The sequence below is a fragment of the Sus scrofa genome, chromosome 2 (genome assembly GCF_000003025.6).
Source record: "Sus scrofa isolate TJ Tabasco breed Duroc chromosome 2, Sscrofa11.1, whole genome shotgun sequence".
Lineage (NCBI taxonomy): Eukaryota > Metazoa > Chordata > Mammalia > Artiodactyla > Suidae > Sus > Sus scrofa.
The window spans coordinates 4613452-4632442 of NC_010444.4; the positions used below are offsets into that span (position 1 = coordinate 4613452).

Consider the following 18991-nt stretch of genomic DNA (forward strand, 5'->3'; position numbering starts at 1 on the left):
GGCCACCTGGCCCACTGGTGAGGCAGGTGGAAGGGGGGTGAGGGTGGGCCCTGGAGTCACAGTGCCTCACTTCCAGGCTTGGCTCTGACGAGCTGTGTGGCCTTGGGCAAGCTCATGTGCCTCTCTGTGCATTACCATAATACGGGATCATGAGCTCAAACACTTTAAAGGGCTGGTGTGAGCGTTAAATGAACTGACAAATGTCCCAGCAAAGAGCAAGTGTCAGGGAAGGGTTAGCCGCCACCGCCGCCGCCACCATGACCACGGCCACCACCAGCGCTTCCACCGTAATCATCACCAACCAACACCACCATCACCGCCGTTACCCCACTATCACCACCACTACCATTATGGTTTTTTATTTATTTATTTATTTAGATTTTTAGGGCCGCACCCACGGCATATGGAGGTTCCCAGGCTAGGGGTCGAATCGGAGCTGTAGCTGCCGGCCTACGCCACAGCCACAGCAACACGGGATCCGAGCCGCACCTGTAACCTACAGTACCGTTCACGGCAACGCCGGATCCTTAACCCACAGCAAGGCCAGGGATCAAACCTGCAACCTCATGGTTCCTAGTCGGGTTTGTTAACCACTGAGCCATGACGGGAACTCCTACCGTTACGTTTTAAATGCCACCATCATCCTCACTGTCCCTCACCGCAATCCTTGCCCAGGGCACCCCTAACCTGCAGCCTCTCTAGACTCTACTATCCACCCTTCAGAACTGCCAGGATCACTCAGCTCTCCAAGGACCACGGCTCCCCACACAGCCACACCTTCCAAACCTCCAACCAGACTCCAGGCCGGTCTACGCTCTCAGGGACAACAGGATAAAAAGCTCCAGACCAGCTGGGTACACAGCTCAGCCCGAGAAGTTCAAGGGGAATGGAGGCCTCCTGCCAACAGCCATGACATCGACATCACAGGTGGCTCCTCCAACCCCAGTGGGTCCTTCGGTGACCCAAGCCCCAGCCAGGAGCTTGGCTATAACCCCAGGACACACTCAGAGCTAGAGCCACCCAGCTAAGCCACTCCTGATTCCTGATTCCTGACTTCCCCAACAAATGTCCGCTGTTTCAGGCTGCCAAGGTTCGGGTTCTTTGTTACCCAGCAAGAGAAGACTATGGCACGAGCCTGGATAAAATGCGGCAAAGCTGCCACTTCCTCACGTCTGCTCCAGTTGGCGTCTGCCTACCTCTGCAGAGGTCCAGCCAGCGAGCCCTCCCCGCGCAGGGTCACCGTGGCCCTCCACACCCGCACATGCCCTGTCTGATCCAGGAGCCCCATTGGTACAGGAACAGGATCTGTCCTTCGGGGAGGATCCTGGCACAGAGCCAGGAGGTAGTACTTGGCCAAGGAATAAACTGCCTTTCACCTGTACCCGGAGGGGACATTCCCATACTCAAAGCGTCATGAGGTAAGGGAGCTGTTAAGCCGACCAGAAAGTTCTAAAGGCTGGGACCCACAAGGAAAGCATCCTTTTCGTCCACTCATTCATTCAGTCTATTTTATTGAGCAGCTACTAGGTGTAAGGCCCTCTGACAAGACAGGAATGCAGTGAACACAAGACTGGGCTGCTCCCGCCCCGGATGCCTAGTGCTGGGGGAGGAGGGGCCCCGAGAACTCTTTGCAACCCCACTGGACCCTGGGGCCTCAGGTCCACAATCCCTTATCTGCAATTCTGAAATCCCCCAAACTCTGAAATTGGAAAGAGTTTTGTTTCTCATTTGGTGGCAAAACCCGGCCGTGGAGGGGGGGGCTCTCTATAGCCTTTTTGGTCCCACTTAGAACGAACATGCTACATTCTGCTGTGAAATAGGTGCCGATGCCACCCCGACCCCGCCTGGTGGGATGTCAGAGGTGGCGTGTGCCCTCCGGTACCGATCTAAGTTCTGAGAGGTCCTGCATGCCCCAGGCGCCCAGGGTTTCAGGTCTGAGACCATGGGCCGGAGCTGAGAAGGATCAGCTGGGGCGGGACGGGGGCCCCGTGGGGAAGGTGGGGGCCCCGAGCCCGGCGGCAGGCACTGACCGGAACGAGCCGTCCAGGTTGGCCCGGTGGATGAAGCTGAGCTTGGCGTCGGCCCAGTACAGCTTCTGCTCCTCCAGGTCGATGGTCAGCCCATTGGGCCAGTAGATGTCCGAGTCCACGATGACCTTCCGGCTGCTGCCGTCCATCCCCGCCCGCTCGATCCGGGGTGTCTCACCCCAGTCTGTCCAGTACATGTACCTATGGAGGAGGACAGAGGCACAGGGAAAGACAGCTGCACACGTCTGCTTCCGGGCTTTGCTTTCTGTCTACACCAACGGTTTGCGTAGGAAACAGACACAGTGAATCGGCCCCAAAACCTCACCCAGCAGAGCCAACCAGCGTTCACCACCTGGGGTGTTATTCCTTCCTATTTGCTTTCTAGGCACGTGGTAATCAATTAACCTTTAAATGAAGCTGGATAATTAAACATACTTGTTTCCACTTGCATATGCGTTTCCACTCATTACCCTCTCCTTCTCACTAATGGTAATCTTCCTTGGATTTTTCCTGCCTTTTTTTTCCTTCTCTTTTTCAGGACCGCGCTCACGGCACATGGAGATTCCGAGGCCAGGGGTCTCGTGAGAGCTGTAGCCGCCGGCCTACACCACAGCCACAGCAACACCAGATCCGAGCCGCGGCTGCGACCTACACCACAGCTCACGGCAACGCCGGGCCCTTAACCCACTGAGCGAGGCCAGGGATTGAACCCACAACCTCACGGTTCCCAGTCGGATTTGTTTCTGCTGTGCCATGATGGGAACTCCTTCCTTGTTCTTTTAACGGCAATATAATACTGTAAATTACTTAAATCCTTCCACATTGGATGTGAGAGTTGCTTGTGATTTTTTTTGCTACTGTGAAAATGCTGAATGATCTTCTAAACGGCAGTTAAACCATGGAGAATGGAATATTATTCGGTGCCACAAAGAAGCAAGCTGTTAGGAGTTCCCATCATGGCTCAGAGGTTAACGAACCCAACTAGGATCCATGAGGACGCGGGTTCGATCCCTGGCCTTGCTCAGGGGGTGAAGGATCTGGTGTTGCCGTGAGCTGGGGTGTAGGTTGCAGATGCGGCTCGGATCCCTCATGGCTGTGGCTGTGCTGTAGGGCGGCAGTGGTAGCTCTGATCGGACCCCTAGCCTGGGAACTCCACATGCCTTGGAGGGCCCCTAAAAAGACAAAAAAAAAGACAAAAGAGAAATGAGCTATTAGGACAGGAATAGACATGGAGGGACGTTAAACGCATATGACAAAGTGCAAGAGGCAATGGTGAAGCGCGACACCCTCGATGATTCCAGCTCACGACACGCCGTCGAGGGCAAAACTCCGAGACAGCAAAAAGATCAGGGGCTTCGGGGGCTAGAGGGGGATGAAGTGGTGGCGCGGGGAGGATTTGAAGGCGGCAAAATGGTTCTGTAGGATAATATAATGGTGGGTACGTGACACTAAATCTTTGTGGAGAGACACGACACGTCCCTGGGTGTCAGTGAACGCCATACCCTCGCCTTCACTTTGCCGTGAAGCTAAAACTGCTTTGAAAAAATAAAGTCTATTAAAAACAACATGTAGGTGAGGTATACACTGAAATGTAACAGAGTTCTTCACGGGAGTTCCCTGGTGGCTCAGATTAAGGACCTGGCGTTGTCACAGCGACGGCTCGGGTGGCTATTGCGGCACGGGTTCGATCCCCGGCCTGGAGAGATTCCACATGCTGCAGGTGTGGCCAAAGGAAAAACCCAGAGCTATTCCTGGGTGGGTCTGTGGGTGACTGGCATCTGCTCAAGCACATCCTCGGAGCTTCCAGCCACAGAGCACCATCTCCTTGGAGGCCTCCTTATCCGATGCCCTCCTTAGGGGCAGAGATCACATGCTGCCGGGCATCCAGGGTGACAGGTCCAAACCCCAGCAGTGCCCAGCTGTCCAGGCGGGGCACCCGCTCTGTGTGGAGGCTGGGCGGGTCCTTTGGTGGAGAGCGGAGGGGAGGGGAACCCCACCGGCCTGGAGGACACAGACCCTTGGCTCCAGGTCCAGGCGGCCGTGGACAGGTCAGGACACAAGCGATGGCAGAGTGGCTTTACTCTGTCCACCAGGGTCTCTCTGAAGAGAAGGGGGACGGTGCCCGGATTTCCATTTGAGGATCTCTCCCATTCGAGGTCCAGGAACCTCTCCAGGGGTGTGGTCTCCCCACACCCCCCTGTCCGGGCTGGGCACGGGTCAGTCCTGAGCAATCAGCAAATCGCCCTGGGTCTCGGTGACTGCTTCAGGGACAGGCAGCTGGCTCGCCCTGGGCCAACGGGAGTCCGCCTGGGAAGGATCTCCCGGGAGCCACCTGCGCCATCTGTCTTGGGAGGGCCTGCTGGCGAGAGGCGGTGCCACGGGACATCTCGCCGGTGAGAACAGGTCACTTCTCAGATGGCCGGTGAGCTGTCCTCCCTCCAAGCGCCCCTCCCCCACCCCGACTCCTTCACGTGGCCGCCTCATCTTCAGAGAGAAAACCTCACCCCTTTCAGCAAAGCCTGAGCGGCCGCCCACAAGGGACCAACCCAGTCATCAGACCTAACCCAGCCTGTCCTTGGGGGTCTCTGTCCGGTGAGAGAGGGAAGGTGAGGTGCACGCAGCTGCCACTCCCCCGAGACAGGCGCTCTGGGCCCAGACCCTGTGGTGCTCTGGGGCCACTCCCCATCCATGGGCCCTGCAGCCTTCCCTGGGGGGTGTCATTTTGGAGCTGGTGCCGTGGCCACCTGCTGGAGAGGCTGGGACAAGATGACCAAAAATGAGCTGGCGGGGGCTTCGCATGTGGGCGAGGGGCCAAATGTACCCTGTTGTTGTCACCAGGCCCTCCTGCTCTCCAGCCCCGGGGTGGGGGGTGGGGGGGACCAGAGCGCCCACCTCACTCGGAGCACCTCTCCAAAAGCCTCTTCCGTGTGCTCCTCTGCCTCCGAGCAAAGCAGGGAAAGCGGGAATCACAGATCCCCTTGCACAGATGGGAAAACTGAGGCTCAGAAGAAGGCTGGGCTCACACACTCCGGAAGCACAGCATGGCTCTCTGGGCGAGGCCAGAGCCTGGCCGCCGTCTGACCCATCCCCAGGCCTGGGTGCTGGTGAACCCTGCCCGGCGCTCCGGAGGCTCGCAGGTGCCGTGGGCACAGGCCCCCCGCCGGCCTGGTGCAGGCGCTTCTCCCACCCCCGGCGGCCGGGGAAGAGCCCGGCCCAGCCTGCCCGGGAGGGATCAGGAAAACACATCTCGGAGTCCGCCCTCCCCGGATGCTCCTGGCGGCCAGCGGGAAAGGCCGGAAAATGGGAAGGCTCAGGACCTCCGCGAGGAGCATAACTCAAATTCCTTCCCCGGCTTTCATAACAGAGGCCGCCTGGTTTCCTTAAATGGGGAACTCGCGTTCCCAGAGCCCGGCTGGCAGGGAGGTGCTCGTGCAGGGCCCTGGACGCTGCCACAGGCCCGGCCGAGTTCCGCGGAGGGCCACCAGCGTGCGAGGCAGAGCCTGGTCTCCGCGCAGAGGGCAGCGGCCGGCCGCGATTGTGGCTGTGTGTTATTTTAGGGAAGGGCCATCTTGCATTTTAAAGAGGGGGTTGCGTTTCAGCCTGGCTTTCCCTTGAGACCCAGGGACCACTGCAGCCCCTCAGGGGCTGCTACAGGCCTGGGCCACCTCCCCGGCGTGGGGCTGTCTTCCTGGCCCCGGGTCCGCAGGGCTGGAGCCCCCAGGGGCACCTGGTGCTGGGAACAAAGGCGCCCCCCCCAGCCTGGCCTGGATGCTGCACTTTGCCACACGTGCTGCTGAAACTGACCACGTCTGGCCCCCTGGGATCTGTGGGTCCTCCTGGCGTGGGGTCCTTGGTCACGTGCACCCTGAGGTGGACATTCGGACCGAGAACCTTTCTTTCTGACACCGTCGGGGGCAGTACCCCCCACCTGAGGAGGGCTGCGTCACAAGAGGACACAAGGAGGAGGCTCCATCGGGGCTGCGAGGGGGCAGTCCTCGTGTTTGTGGCCGGGACAGAGATCAAAACCCACTGTCCCCCGGCTCAGGACAGCAGCCCTGCCCCCAGGACTCCGCTCAAATTCATGCCAAGGCCCACTACTCGGGCCAGCATTTGGCAAGAGCCAGGGTGCTGCCCGTGGTCACTAAGTGCTAGCCTGGAGTCCTCCCCTCCTGGGTAACGTGGTGCCTCAGGGGAGAGAGCAGGCACTGCTAACCTCCATCCGCACAGATGAACTTGGGGCCACGGTGCAGCATGCTCACTTTCACTCCACCTGGTAAGCAGGATGCTACCGCCACCATTTTTACGCCATCACACAACAGACATATTCCTGGGGCGGGGGGCCATGGGGGAGAGGTTGGGGCCTCAGAAATCCTGCCCAGGGCATCCACACCAAAGTCAACTCTGTCCCAGGGGGCAGGGGTATGATCCCAGGAAGATCTGGAGAGAGAATTCAGAGGCAAGATCAAAAAAGATTTCAATGTTTAATAGGAAAAGTTTGTGCCAGAGACTGACCAACTCCTATGGATGATACAGACAAAGCCAGCCTCGGGGTGAGCGTGAAGAAGCAGCACCTTCCAACCAAGCACCAGGCCACTGCCAAGATCCTCCCAACCAAGCACCACAGCCTCCCAACTGAGCACCAAGTACCTCCCAACCAAGCACCAAACCCTCCCAACTGAGCACCAAGTACCTTCCAACCAAGCAAGATCCTCCCAACCAAGAACCAAGCACCTCCCAACCAAGCACCAAGCACCTCCCAACTGAGTGCCAAGCACTTCCCAACCAGCATCAAGTACCTCCCAACCAAGCACCAAGCCCCACCCAACTGAGCGCTAAGCCCCTCCCAACCAAGTACCAAGCCCCTCCCAACTGAATGCCAAGCACCTCCCAACCAGTATCAAGTACCTCCCAACCAGCACCACATACCTTCCAACCAAATGCCAACCACCACCCAACTGGGTACCAAGCACCTCCCAAGTGAGTGCCAAGCACCTCCCAACCAGCAACAAGCACCTCCCAACCAAACACCAAGCACCTTCCAACCAGCACCAGGCCCTCCCAACTGAGCACCAAGGAGCTCCCAACCAAGCACCACCAACCAAGCACTAAGCCCTTCCCAAACAGTACCAAGCACCTCCCAAGCAAGCATTAAGCCCTCCTAACCAAGCAGCAAGCACCTCCCAACCAGCACCAAGTACCTCCTAACCAAACACCAAGCACCTCCCAACCAGCACCAAGCTCCTTTCAACCAAGTACCAAGCCCCTCCCAACCAAGATAGCAAAAGATCACCAGGAAGAAGAGAAATTCTCCACCAACATGGAGACTGCATTTCAGGTGGGGGGGGGGGTCTCTGATAGAACGATAGCTAACATTTATTGAAGCCACTAACTAGTTTTGGTGTCTTCTGTATGACCTGTGACACGGTCACAGCCCCGTCCAGATGAGGACGCTGAGGCAGGGAGAGCAGCACTGTGCCATCCTTGCTTCTTGTCTTTCTCTCCAACCCACAGGCAACGCACCAGCAAATCCAGATGGTTCCACCTTCAGCACAGATCCCAAAACCATCCGCCTCCGTCCCAGCCCACAACCTCCCTGACCCAAGCGTCCACTTCCAGCCCCGGGATCACAGCCACTCACGGAGCTCCCTGCTCCCGCCCCAAGTCTCCTCTCACTCCCAGAGCCAGAGAGATCCCCTTAAGCAGGCGTCAGACCCAGAGATTCCTCCCCTCAAAGCCCACCCCTCCCCCTCTCTCTACTCCCACCCCTGCAACAAGCCCAGGGCCTCTGCACCGGCTGTGCCCATGCCTGGCATACCTTCCCCCAGATGGCCACATGGCTTCTGCCTTCATCTGCTTTAGGTCTCTGTTCAAACGCTACCAAGAGGCATTCCCAGGTTCCTGACCTACAGTGGGCAGTCCCTAGCCTCGCCCCCCCCTTCTCCCTGTGCCCAGGGAGCCCCTAGCGTCACCCCCCACCCCCCATGCCCGGGCCCTGCCTCCTCCTCCCCATGGCACTCATCCCTCTCAGCCATACTAGCCGCTTATGCCCCCCCAGGGCATCGTAAAGGCCTCGAGCCTCTCCCGCTGCTGACAGATGCCCCTCTTAGCCAGCAGGACTTGGCCACACCAGCCGCCACCTCCCAGAAGATGGTCAGCGACCCAGGTGCCCTGCGGTGTGGGAGAGGCCTGAGACGGGACCATTCCCCAGGTAGTACGGAGACCCTCCTAGAAGGTCAGCCTGGCCCCCAGGCAGCTGGGGCGGCTCAGCCCTCTTAGAGGAGGGTAAAGGGGATCTACAGAAAAGTCACTGTCTGGCATGGTCCCCCCAGGACGCTGGGACGCCCTTCAGTGGTGGGGGCACCAGGCTGGTCCGGCCGGCCTCAGCCAGTCAGCTTCCAGGGCAGTAAACGCCCCACCCCACCCGGACGCAGACACACGTGTGTTCACGGGCACACACACAGGCTCACACCCTCCAGTCCCACGCTCAGTGGATCAGACACACTTCTCCTGCGCGCACACGCACGCACACACACACACACACACACACACAGCTCATGCACAACCCAGCAGCTCCAGGAGGCACCAGCTCGCCCTGACATCAAAAGCCAGCCTGGCACACTTTCTCAGTCAACACGCTGAGCAGCTCCATGTAAGAAGGTTTATTCAGCTACAGAGTGCCCCCGACCTGCTCTGCTCCCCACGCTACCCACCCATCAGTCCTGGCAGGGCAGACTCCTCCAGCCCGGTCTGTAGACAGCACAGCCAGCGTCACCCCCAGGGCAGGGGTGGGCACTGCTAAGGACAACAGCAAGTCGGTGGCATCAGGACCAGAACCCAAGGACCTGCTGTGTTTCTGACAAATGAACAGCAGAGAAGGAGGCGGACACGGCAAGGGGTGGGGCACGGCCAGCAGGCAGGCGCCTGGCTTGCTGCAGCCCGGCTAAAAGTGTGTGGTTCCCAGGCTGCAGGAGGAGGGGACTCGGGGGAGGTGGCAGGAAAGTCTGCAGGGAGCCTGGTCTGGCTGGGCAGACAAGCTCCGCCGACTTCCACCTTCTCTCCACCCCAGCCTCCACCTCTACACACGTCCTAGCGTTAGCCACTGACAAAACCCGACCTGGAACTCGTGGCCAGGTCCTGAGCCTCCCTGGGTCACGGTGAGCTCAGCCAGACTGGGACGCCAAGGGGAGCAGAGGGCTTCGGGAAGAGACCAGAGAAACAATCCCGCAGTAAGTTCTACACCTGGACAAGGAGTTTCACTCTTTCCACCCGTGTCAGCCAATGCTGCCGTAAAGGAGCGGAAAGGTGAGTGCCCACACCTCTCGGACCCCGTCACACACACAGCTGAAATGTTTCGTGATTCAAATCCAAGGCCGAGCACATCCGTGGCCTCAGAGGTGGTGAGTTTGGGAGTTCCCGATGTGGCTCAATGGTAACAAACCCGACGCGTACCCATGAGGATGCGCGCTTGATCCCTGGCCTCGCTCAGTGGGTGAAGGATCCGGCGTTGCTGTGAGCTGTGGTGTAGGTCGCAGATGCGGCTTGGATCCCACCTGGCTGTGGCTGTGGTGTCGGCCGGCCACGACGGCTCCGATTCCACTCCTAGCCTGGGAACTTCCATATGCTGCAGGTGCGGCCCTCAAAAGACCAACAAAACAGCAAAGCGGTGGCAAGTTTCACAAAGAGACAGGACTCGGGATGTGGAGGGGAATCGTCCTCAACAACCACACATTCTGAGAAGTGAACTTGAACTTGCTTTAGGCCCAGCCGGGGTTTCTCTGGAAGGAACGTGGGCTCAACAAGGCAACGCAGGAGGGAAGCCACGCCCCCCCGGTCCCCGCCTCCGCCCCCCCCCGCCCGGGGGGTGGGTGGGGGTCGGGGGAGGCGCTGGGCTTACCCGTGAGCAGGGTCCAAGGCGATGGCCCGCGGCTGGTCGAGGTCCTGCCAGAAGAGGACCTTCCGCGACGTCCCGTTGAGATTGGCCACCTCGATGCGATTGGTCTCCGAGTCCGTCCAGTACAGCTTCTTGCCGACCCAGTCGCAGGCCAGGCCGTCGGGCGACACCAGGCCGGAGATGACCACGTTCTGCACGGCCGCCCCCGTCTGGTTCAGGTAGGTCTGCTTGATGGCCTCCTCACTCACGTCCGTCCAGTACACGGCCCCCTTGGAGAACTGGAAGTCCACCGCGGCCGCGTCCTCCAGGCCGCTGACCACGATGGTGGACTCCAGCTTGACTCCGCCGGCGTCCACCAGCCGCACATCCCGGCGGTTGGCAAACAGCAGGAGCGGCGAGGCTGTGCGGACGGAAGCACACGGTGAGGACCGACGGCCAGCTGCAGGCTGCCCAGCCCGGGCCGGAGGGGGGCTCTGCGCCCGGACACACCCGGCCTGCACCCAAGCCCCTGCCCGAGGCCCAGGCCCCTTCCTTCCACTGCCCAGCCACTGGCAGGAAGGTGCCCGGGCAGGCCCAGGCCACCCACAGAGGCTTTCAATGCGCCAAACAGGCTGCCGTTACTGCCACCACCGAGGGCCCCCCCCCGGGGGGGGCTCTTCCTGCCACACCTACACCTCGCCCTCGGATGCCGTGACCAGGCCACACGGGTCCTCTGGGGGCTGCAGAGAAGTCACATCCCCTTGGTCAGCCTGAGAGGGACGCGAGGGCACTGAGCTGGCCATGCTGCCTGGCAGAGGCCCGGCAGGACGTGAAGCCCAGGCAGTGTTAGGAGTCCACGTCCTGGACCATCAGAGCTCAGCCTCCCGGGGACTGTGGCCTCCGTGTCCCCCTCTGGACCGTCATCCCTCCACTCGAACCCCTTCAACGGCTCCCTCTGCCACTCAAGTCAGACCACCGCCAGGCTGTGCCCAGCCCAAGTCCCAGCCCCTCCTCTGCAGGAGGGAGGCCACGCGGAGGATTCAAGGTCAGGACGGCCTACGGGGTCCACCCCTCGCCCCCCCACCCCCGCCACCATGGCCAGCACTGGCTCACGTCTACACTTCCTTGGGGCAGGAAGAGACCTGATACAAATCAAACCATGGGTTGTTTAATCCACCTGCGCTGGGCACCCTGACCTCTGGCAAGGAGCCAGTCACCAGAGACAGCTGTCCCCCAGCTCACCCCTCCCTGCCCCGAGCAGGTACCCACAGACAATAAAGAGCCCACGTCGCCACTGGCTGACAGCTCTCTGCGGGTCCCACAGAGGGCGCGGAGCTGAGCGGGCTCCCTGCTGAGTCCCCGGCGCTCTGTACACGGGCTGGGGCTGCGGGTGATAAGTGTGCCCATTTTACAGCCGGGGACGATGAAGCTCTGAGAGGAACAAAGTCCAGCAGCATCCCCAAGGCCTCCACCCCCACCCATCCCTTTGCTGTGTATTCGGACTTCAATAAAAAGGTGTTTGAATTAAAAAGGGATGTTTTCCCGGCTGCTACAACATGCTGAGGGTCCTGGTGGACCCCGCTCTCCAGGAGGGCTCACCTGTCTGAGAAGGCCCTGCCCTGCCCCGGGCCAGCACACAGCAGCGGCTCTATCAATGCATTTCCTCCCCCAACCCAGCCGTCAGCACCCCGACTTCCAGACAGTGAGTCACCTCTGCCTGTGAGAGGTGAGAAGGGAAAGGGTGGGCTGCCCAGAGGGGTCCGGGTCCCCAGGGCCCGGGGAGCGGCCGTGACACCCACCACCGGAGGCCCGGCGGGTGGCTGGGTGCCATCCGAGAGTCAGGTGCCGGCCGGCAGAGGACAGTGGGGGAGATGAGGCGGAGGGTCCAGCTCGTCAAAGGAAGAAGAATCGTGAAGACCGGAGGTGGGGGGCGTTCGCAGGAAGAGTCGTGTGTGGGACCCCGAGGCACGTGGATCGAGGGGGCAAAACTGCAGCAAAGAGACACCCCACGGTACACAAGGCGAACGGGCGCCCCAGAGCACGTGCCCGTTCGTCGTCACTGTGGCCCTTCCGGCCACCAGGGCACCAATGACCAGTGATCCCACCCTGCCTCCGAGGCTCGCGGTGCCCAGGCTTCTGAGACTCCCTGCGGCAAGGTGGCCTAGCCTGTCCCCTCACGTCTGGAAAAGGCAGAACCGGTCCAGGTGGTTCGGGATCTTCTAGGGGTCACAGGCCCCTCTGATAAGTTGAGCCTCTGGCCCAGAAACAGACCTGCGAACACACACACACCAAGCCACCAGGGGGACGCTGAAGAACCGCTGCTGAAGGCCACTGGGGAAGATGCCGACTCCAAATTAGCATCTCTGGGCGACAACACAAGCTACTATCTCGGGAAAAGGCGAGCTCCCGTTGCCACGGGTACTCCAGTGGAAACGGGTGAGCACAGGTGAGGGCACAACTCACCTGCCGGGAGCAGTGGCAGGTGGACGGCCCCACAGACAAGGAGGCTCTGATCCGAGGTTTCCCGGGAGGGAGGGTCCCATGGGCTAGTGGCCAGGCCCCAAGTGTGTCCAGAAACCCAGTAACCCCCACAGTACAAGCCCCAGAGCGGATGGGGCGGCTGGGCTGGGGAGAGACGGGGAGCCGGGGAGTTCTCAGAAGCTGCCCCAGGCACAAAAAATCCTACTTCTGCTCTGTTCTTTCTCCCCGAACTGGAAAGACCGCATTTTCAGCACAGTTTACACTCTGGGCAGTTCAGGTGCACCTTCAAAGGCCGCAGATGATGGGGGCAGGGGGGTCGACTTCCTGTGCTTTTCCCAAACTGTGAGGTGGGGAGGGAGGTGCCTTGGAGGGACGGGGCGGACGGGCGCGGCCTTGGCAGGCAGGCTCTTTCCAGGAGGAGCCGCTCCTGCTTCTAAGATGTTTAGAAACCACCACACACTCTTCCCAAGTTTGAAGAAGCGCCCACTTCACCCGCCCGTCACCTGGGTGACTCACAGTGGGGAGGGGGGCTGCCCGCCTCCTCCAGATGGACAGACAGCACCTACCCACCCAGTGACCCTCCTCAGGGCCTGGACAACCCTGGCTGATGGGGCCAAGCCCGCCAGGCCCAGGGGCCCCGTGGGAGGAGAAAAGCTGGGGGAGGCAGGCAGCGTGGAGGCCAGTTGGGGAGCTGGTGTTGGGACACGCAGGCCTGAGGAGCCGTGTGCCGGGCTGAGGCCAGGACAGAGCCGGCCAGTGGACAGGTGATGGGGTGTCGTGTGGTACATGCCAGCCTGGCTGGGACACGCAACCAAACCGAGAACACCCTCGCGTCCTGTATCACGTGGGGGGGTGGGGAGGATAAGGAGGGACCACGAGATGGGTAAGGCAGGATCAGTGAGTGTCTTGGTGCATCAGGTTTGCAAAACAGGGCAGCACAAAGCATTTGGGAGCAGGGAGAGTGCTGTTGCCCATAAGATGATCAGGGTGGAATCACTGAGAAAGTGACACCTGGGCCAAGACCCGCACGGGGCGAGGAGATGGCAGAGGGAACGGCCGGTGCGAAGGTCCTGGGGTGAGGATGCAGGAGGCAGACACGGGTCCTGCGTGCTCCTTCCCAGGTGACAAGCTCACCTGCCCAAGACCCTGCAGACCAGGGGTCTCGGCTACGTGTGCCCCAGGTGAGGAGGGTGCCGCTCTTGGAAGGGTGCCTTGACCTGCTCCAGGGCACTCCAGGGACAATCTCTTGACCAGTGGCCCAAACTCTGGGGGGCAGCGAGAAGAAGAAACCAGCACTGCGAGGAAGGAGAGGAGGGAGGGGGCACACAGGCTGAGTTAGAGCCACTGGCCCGGCCACCGCTGTGCTCCAGGACTTAACATGGGGTCACCGGAAAAAACAGACGCCATCACTTGGCGGCCACAGATTCGAGAATGAACCTTTCAGGAAATACCACGGCATCTGGTATTAAGGACCACGAGCTGTTTAAACCTCCTCCCCAGGCATTATCCCAAGGAACACACCTAAAGGAAGGAAAAGGGCCTAGACACAATATTCGCTGCAGCCTTCCTATCAGAAGAAAAATCAACACAACTGCTCCCACCTCGTGGTAACTAGACGGTTCCCTCAGCAGAAAGTTATGTCCATCAAAGCAGGAAGAAAACGAGCACGGTAAATGCGTAAGTTGCGTCAAAAGACATACACACACACACACACACCCCACCTAACGGTAAATCCTGCTTTGCACTAGAATTGCAGCTATGAGACAGTGTCAGGTGGCGACAAAGATCGCAAAGGAGACTGGACAATAAATAAAAGAGGACCTTGCTGAGCCTCTGGATAAATACCTTTAAATGTTTTCACCCCAAGTTATGCTGCTATGAGAGTATCTGTGCAAGTATTTATTTTCAGGACCACACGTCACAAAGGCACACCCATCACTCAGTCCCCCGAGTGAGCCCCCTGGAGCCAGCGCAGCGGGGCGGCTCAGACCTGGGTGGTTTCTGGAGTTCCTGCTGTGGCGCAGCGGAAATGAACCTGACTAGTATCCATGAGGATGCGGGTTCGGACCCTGGCCCCGTTCAGTGGGTGAAGGATCCGGTGTTGCTGTGAGCTGTGGTGTAGGTTGCACATGAGGTTTGGATTTGGTGTTGCTGCGTCTGTGGTGTAGGCCAGCAGCTGAAGCTCCGATTCGACCCCCAGCTTGGGAACTTCCATATGCCGCACCTGCAGCCCTAACAAAAAAAGAAAGACCTGAGCGGCGCTGAGGGCACCGTGCAGACTGTGAAATGGGGGTGATCACAGTACCCCCACAGGGGGAGTTTTCATACAGAGGCTCCATCCAGTGGCAGCTCATCTCAGGCACTTGATAAATACCCACTGGGGCAGGAGCAGCGGCTGTAATGAATTAAATGTTTTATCCGCCAGGTCCTGGGCCAGCTCTGCCACAAAGGAAAGTACGTGGACTCAGACTCGGGGGCCTGGTTCAAAGCCTGGTCTGGCCTCCAGCTTTGAGATTTGGGGCAAGACAGGCTCTGGCTCTGCTTCCTCATTCTACGCAGCAGGAAAGAGTAACCACTTAAAAGGCACCGCCGGCTGCTGTGGGCTGCTGGGCAGGGCATCACGGCAAGTCCTCAGAGAGTTAACACATCCCACATCACGTGACCCGGCAATTCCGCTCCTGGGTGGGTACCCAGAGGACGTGCAAACAGGACTCAAACAAATACTTGCACACGCATGGGCAGAGCGGCATCCTTTACAATCGCCAAGGGTGGAGGCAGCCCAAAGCGGACAACACAACCTGCTCCAGCCAATGAAGTGTTATTCACCCACAAAAGGGAGCAAAGCACTGACAGCGGCACCAACACGGATGAGCCCCGAAAACATTATCCTCCAGGACGTGCAGCCAGACACAAAAGGCCACACCGCATAGACTTCCGGTCCCACGAAATGTCCCAACGGGGCAAATCCATAAACCAGACACAGTAGATTAGTGGTGACCAGGGGCTGGGGGAAGGCGGAATGAGACATAATCGTTTAATGGGTATGGGGTTTCTTATGAGGGCAATGGAATGTTCTGGAACTGGACAGCTGTGGCTACACAGCATCATGAATGCGCTAAAGGCCGGTGAAATGTTTGCTTTAAAAGGGTTCATTTCACATTGCATTGAATTCCACCTCAACAGATAATTTTTTTAGGGCCACACTTGCGGCATAAGGATGTTCCCAGGCTTGGGGTTGCATTGAAGCTGCAGACCCCAGCCTACACCACAGCCACAGCCACACAGGATCAGAGCCACGTCTGCGACCTACACCACAGCTCATGGCAACACTGGATCCTTAACCCAAGGAGCGAGGCCAGGGATTGAACCTGCGTCCCAGGAATCATAGTCAGGTTCGTTACCACTGAGCCACGACAGGAACTCCCTCAATAGATAATTTTTAAAGGCACTGCTGCACCCCAAGCCCACTGAACTTCCCCTATGACCGTCTTCCTTTGTCCTGGCTTCCCACTAGGAAGTCTTTTCTGTGACCCTTGAGTCACACAGCCCCCTTCTCGGGGGCACGGGATACCCCCAAAGTCCTGTGGGTTCTCCGTAGCTCCTTGCCCAGGGCCGGGGAGCAGACCACTCCCGTCAATTTCTAGGGTGGGTTTGACGCTCCCTCGACCATCAGGGTCAGAAAAGAGCCACTGCTTCCCCTCCTGTCCCGGGTACCAGGACTGGGACTAACACGCAGCAGCTCCCACAGTGGAATCAGGAGCTGAAGATGCCGGCGCCAACAATCCCATTTTAACCCATGTAAGCGTATCCACTATTTATATATAGAATTCATAGCAGATGTCTCGGCTTCCATTCCGATAGCCTGTATTTTACGCTGTTCACATGGTTACACTAAACACAGCCCGACTCACGGTAACCCAATCCTCTGCTACGACACCAAAATAAGCCACATTTTCAGTACATGCCTGATTGATATTCACCAAGCGTTACATTGCTCACTGGAGCGGGCTGGAGCCTGGACACCAACGATGGATTTATCAGTCAGGAACGGTCCTTTGTCCCATGCCAGCCCCACAGGGAAGGCCAAAAAGTAGAAGACAATGTGGGCCATGTTCGAGGAGCCTTCAGTGCAGTTGGGCAGGACACACGCTACACACACACACACACACACACACACACACACAGCTAAACCACCATCCAAGCAGGAAGAAAAGGCAGTTGAGTGACATGGACAGGAGGTGCCTGGAGCAGAATGAGCCGTTGCGTGAAACCTGGCAGGCTTCCTGGAGGAGGAAAAGCTGGCTGTGGGTGGCCCTGGCAGGCTTCCTGGCGGAGGGACACTGGGACCTTGAAGGATGAACACCACTTAGCGCACGCCCAACATGCCCGCGCCTGACCTGAAGATGCAGCTATGTGCTCAGGTTAATTATTTTGCCCCGCAACTTTCCTGATGCCTGGGTGCCTCTGAGCCTCAGGCTTCCCAAACTGGGTACTCGCCACGGCTCCTCTGCACCGGCTTGTCCCTGCATCCCCAGGGCCGAGCGGGAGCTCCTCCTTGCTACCCTGTGCGTGCCACCCCTCCAGCAGTGCCTGCCTCTGCTTCGGCTGCCTGCCGTTCTCTACTCACCCAGCCCTGTGCCATCCCGCGTGCTGAGCCCCAACCAGCCCTGGCTGCTGGGAGAGCTGGTCCCTCCTAACCCCTATCTTTCAGGATGTCCTGGGCCCACCACGTCCCCTTATACAGCCAGTTTCCCAAGTTCTACAAAATCCCGTTAGGACTTTTCATGGCATTGTTCTCACACCATGAAAAAAAAAAAAAAAATCAAAAACGTCAGAGCTTAGCTGGCAGGACAGAGAGAGACAACGATGCTTACCGGCGCTGCTGTTGGCACAGCCCCGTTTTACGAGTTTATTGAATTACGGTGGCAGGCGGATGGAGGTGATGGTTACACAGCTCTGGGAATGAACCTCATGCCACTGAACTGGACGCTTTAATGCTTAATGTCATAAAGTGTAAGTTATGTGTATTTTAATACAATTCAAAATAATATAAACTGATGGTTTAGTGGTCCTGTAGAATGTTATAAGCTACTAAAAAGGACTTAAAGCTTCAGTTACAGCCTTCATTCAGGATTGTTTTGGGGTGTTTTTTTTTGGCCATGCTCAGGGCGTGCAGAAGTCCCCAGGCACCACAGTAGTGACAACGCTGGATCCTTAACCACTAGGCCACCAGGGAACTCTGATTCATGATTCTCATTTTAAATGCTAGGGGGTCATTAAAGCATGTCCAGCACAAACTATTTATTCAATATTTGAAGCCAGTGGAGACTCATCTATTCGTATTTCGTAAAAGGGGTTAAGATCTGGAGTTCCCCTTGTGACTCAGTGGGTTAAGAACCTGACGTTGCTCTGTGAGGATTCAGGTTGGATCCTTGGCCTTGCTCAGTGGGTTAAGGAGTCAGCGTTGCTGCAGCTGCAGCTCCATTTCACCTCCTGGCCTGGGAACTTCCATGTGCCATAGGCGTGGCCATAAAAGGGGGAGAAAAGGGGAGGGGTTAACAGCTAATGTTCCCATGTACTCTGATGCTCAAAAGCTTCCTGGGTTTGGACGGTGAGAGTCCCTTGAGGCTGTCTCTTGGGTCCCTGGAGGCTTGCTTTCCTTTCTTTCTGCTGCAGTGACATGCTCCAGGTTAACGGGCCTGTGTCTCTGTCCCAGCCTGAGCTTCAGCCCTTTCCCCAGGAGCTCTGGTTCCTCTGAATGGAGAGGGATCCTTCGAGGCCAAGCTCTGGGTGCTGGCTGCGCTGCCTCTGGGCTTCCCCAGCAGACAGAGCTGGGAAATACACGCGGCCCATCCTCCAAGTCACAGCCGCTACCCTGGAGAGTCGCCCGCCGGCTCCGAGTTACTGATGACCCCCTGGATGCTCAGGAGCGTCATTCCTGGGCCACACGCACCCAAGGGGAAGAACGGTCGCCGGACTCCCGGCTCCCGGCCGAGGGAGAGACAAGCTCCGCCTTCCTGCCTCAGCTCACACTGTCCACAGTCCAGCCAGGGCCCCGCTGCTCGCACCTCTGTGCTTTTTGTGGGTGATTCCACTGCTGAAAGCGGCCCCACGTACAGGGCCGAGGGGCTGAGAGCGTGCGGATGGCTGCGGTGTGGTGTGTGTGCAGAGAATCTGCGTTGGGCATCCAACCCGCTCGTCGTGGTGGGGTTGGTCGGAATGAATCAACACCACGCATCAGGGGTCTTTAAACAGAAACACGCATCCAACAAGGCTGTGCATTGATTAGGAGATGGAAATGTGGCCGGAGGCTCCGGGAACCCAGCCTGGGATCTCCCCGAGGACCAGCGGCTCAGAACTTGCTCAGGGTTTGCGGTCACTTTACAGCAGAGAACGACTGTGAATAATGAAAATCCACTGTATGTATATACAGACACTCTGATACACACACATCTGTAATACGTCTGTGTGTGTGTGCACACGTGTGCTAAGAACCCACCAGTTCACGGCAGCCCCTGCAGGGTTAAACCTTTCCTCGGGCTACTTTCCAACTGTCCCCCCGTCCATGTTTGTCCATACCTACTGCAAAGTGGACACATGGCTTTTGCGACGG

General features: G+C 58.5%; 1 protein-coding gene across 5 annotated transcripts in view; it reads right to left on the reverse strand.

Annotated features, from left to right (window-relative positions):
* LRP5 (LDL receptor related protein 5) overlaps nt 1-18991 on the reverse strand; it is a 120277-nt gene that overhangs the window by 79731 nt on the left and 21555 nt on the right. For all 5 annotated transcript variants that reach the window (XM_021082719.1, XM_021082720.1, XM_021082721.1 and 2 more), the window contains exons 2-3: nt 9922-10318; nt 2031-2228 (exon numbers count right to left, since the gene is read on the reverse strand). In XM_021082719.1, the coding sequence (XP_020938378.1) occupies nt 2031-2228; nt 9922-10318 (595 nt within the window). The remainder of the gene's footprint in view (nt 1-2030; nt 2229-9921; nt 10319-18991) is intronic.